The 291-nt window shown below is 63.9% G+C and overlaps 1 protein-coding gene across 1 annotated transcript in view; it reads right to left on the reverse strand.

The window, feature by feature from the left end:
* Positions 1-291, reverse strand: part of TOM1L2 (target of myb1-like 2 (chicken)) — a 74,837-nt gene that overhangs the window by 2,444 nt on the left and 72,102 nt on the right. The window contains exon 16 of the mRNA XM_010843166.1: positions 6-129. Coding sequence (XP_010841468.1) covers positions 6-129 — 124 coding nt within the window. The remainder of the gene's footprint in view (positions 1-5; positions 130-291) is intronic.

A 291-nucleotide genomic window follows, 5' to 3' on the forward strand; every position in this document is an offset into this window, starting at 1 on the left:
CCTCTGACCGCTCCGGCTTCTTCCGGCCTGAGGGATTCGAGGCTGGGGCCGGAGCATCCGCTGGGGGAGAGGGGAGGCTGGGAACCATTTCAGCAGCTTTGGCCCTTTCTTCAAGGAATTTATCGAACTCTGCAACACAGAACAAGGCCCAGCAGGGATGGGTAGGGGCTCAGCTGCCACGCCCGATCCCACAGGCAAGGGCCCCTTTCCTCCTCTGATACCACCAGGGCAGGCGGGAAGCCCGGCCACAACCCAGGGGGCGTGAGGGAAGCGGGCAGCTATGACTCGTGC

The sequence above is a fragment of the Bison bison genome, unplaced genomic scaffold (genome assembly GCF_000754665.1).
Source record: "Bison bison bison isolate TAMUID 2011002044 unplaced genomic scaffold, Bison_UMD1.0 scf7180017864180, whole genome shotgun sequence".
In the NCBI taxonomy this organism is placed as follows: Eukaryota; Metazoa; Chordata; class Mammalia; order Artiodactyla; family Bovidae; genus Bison; species Bison bison.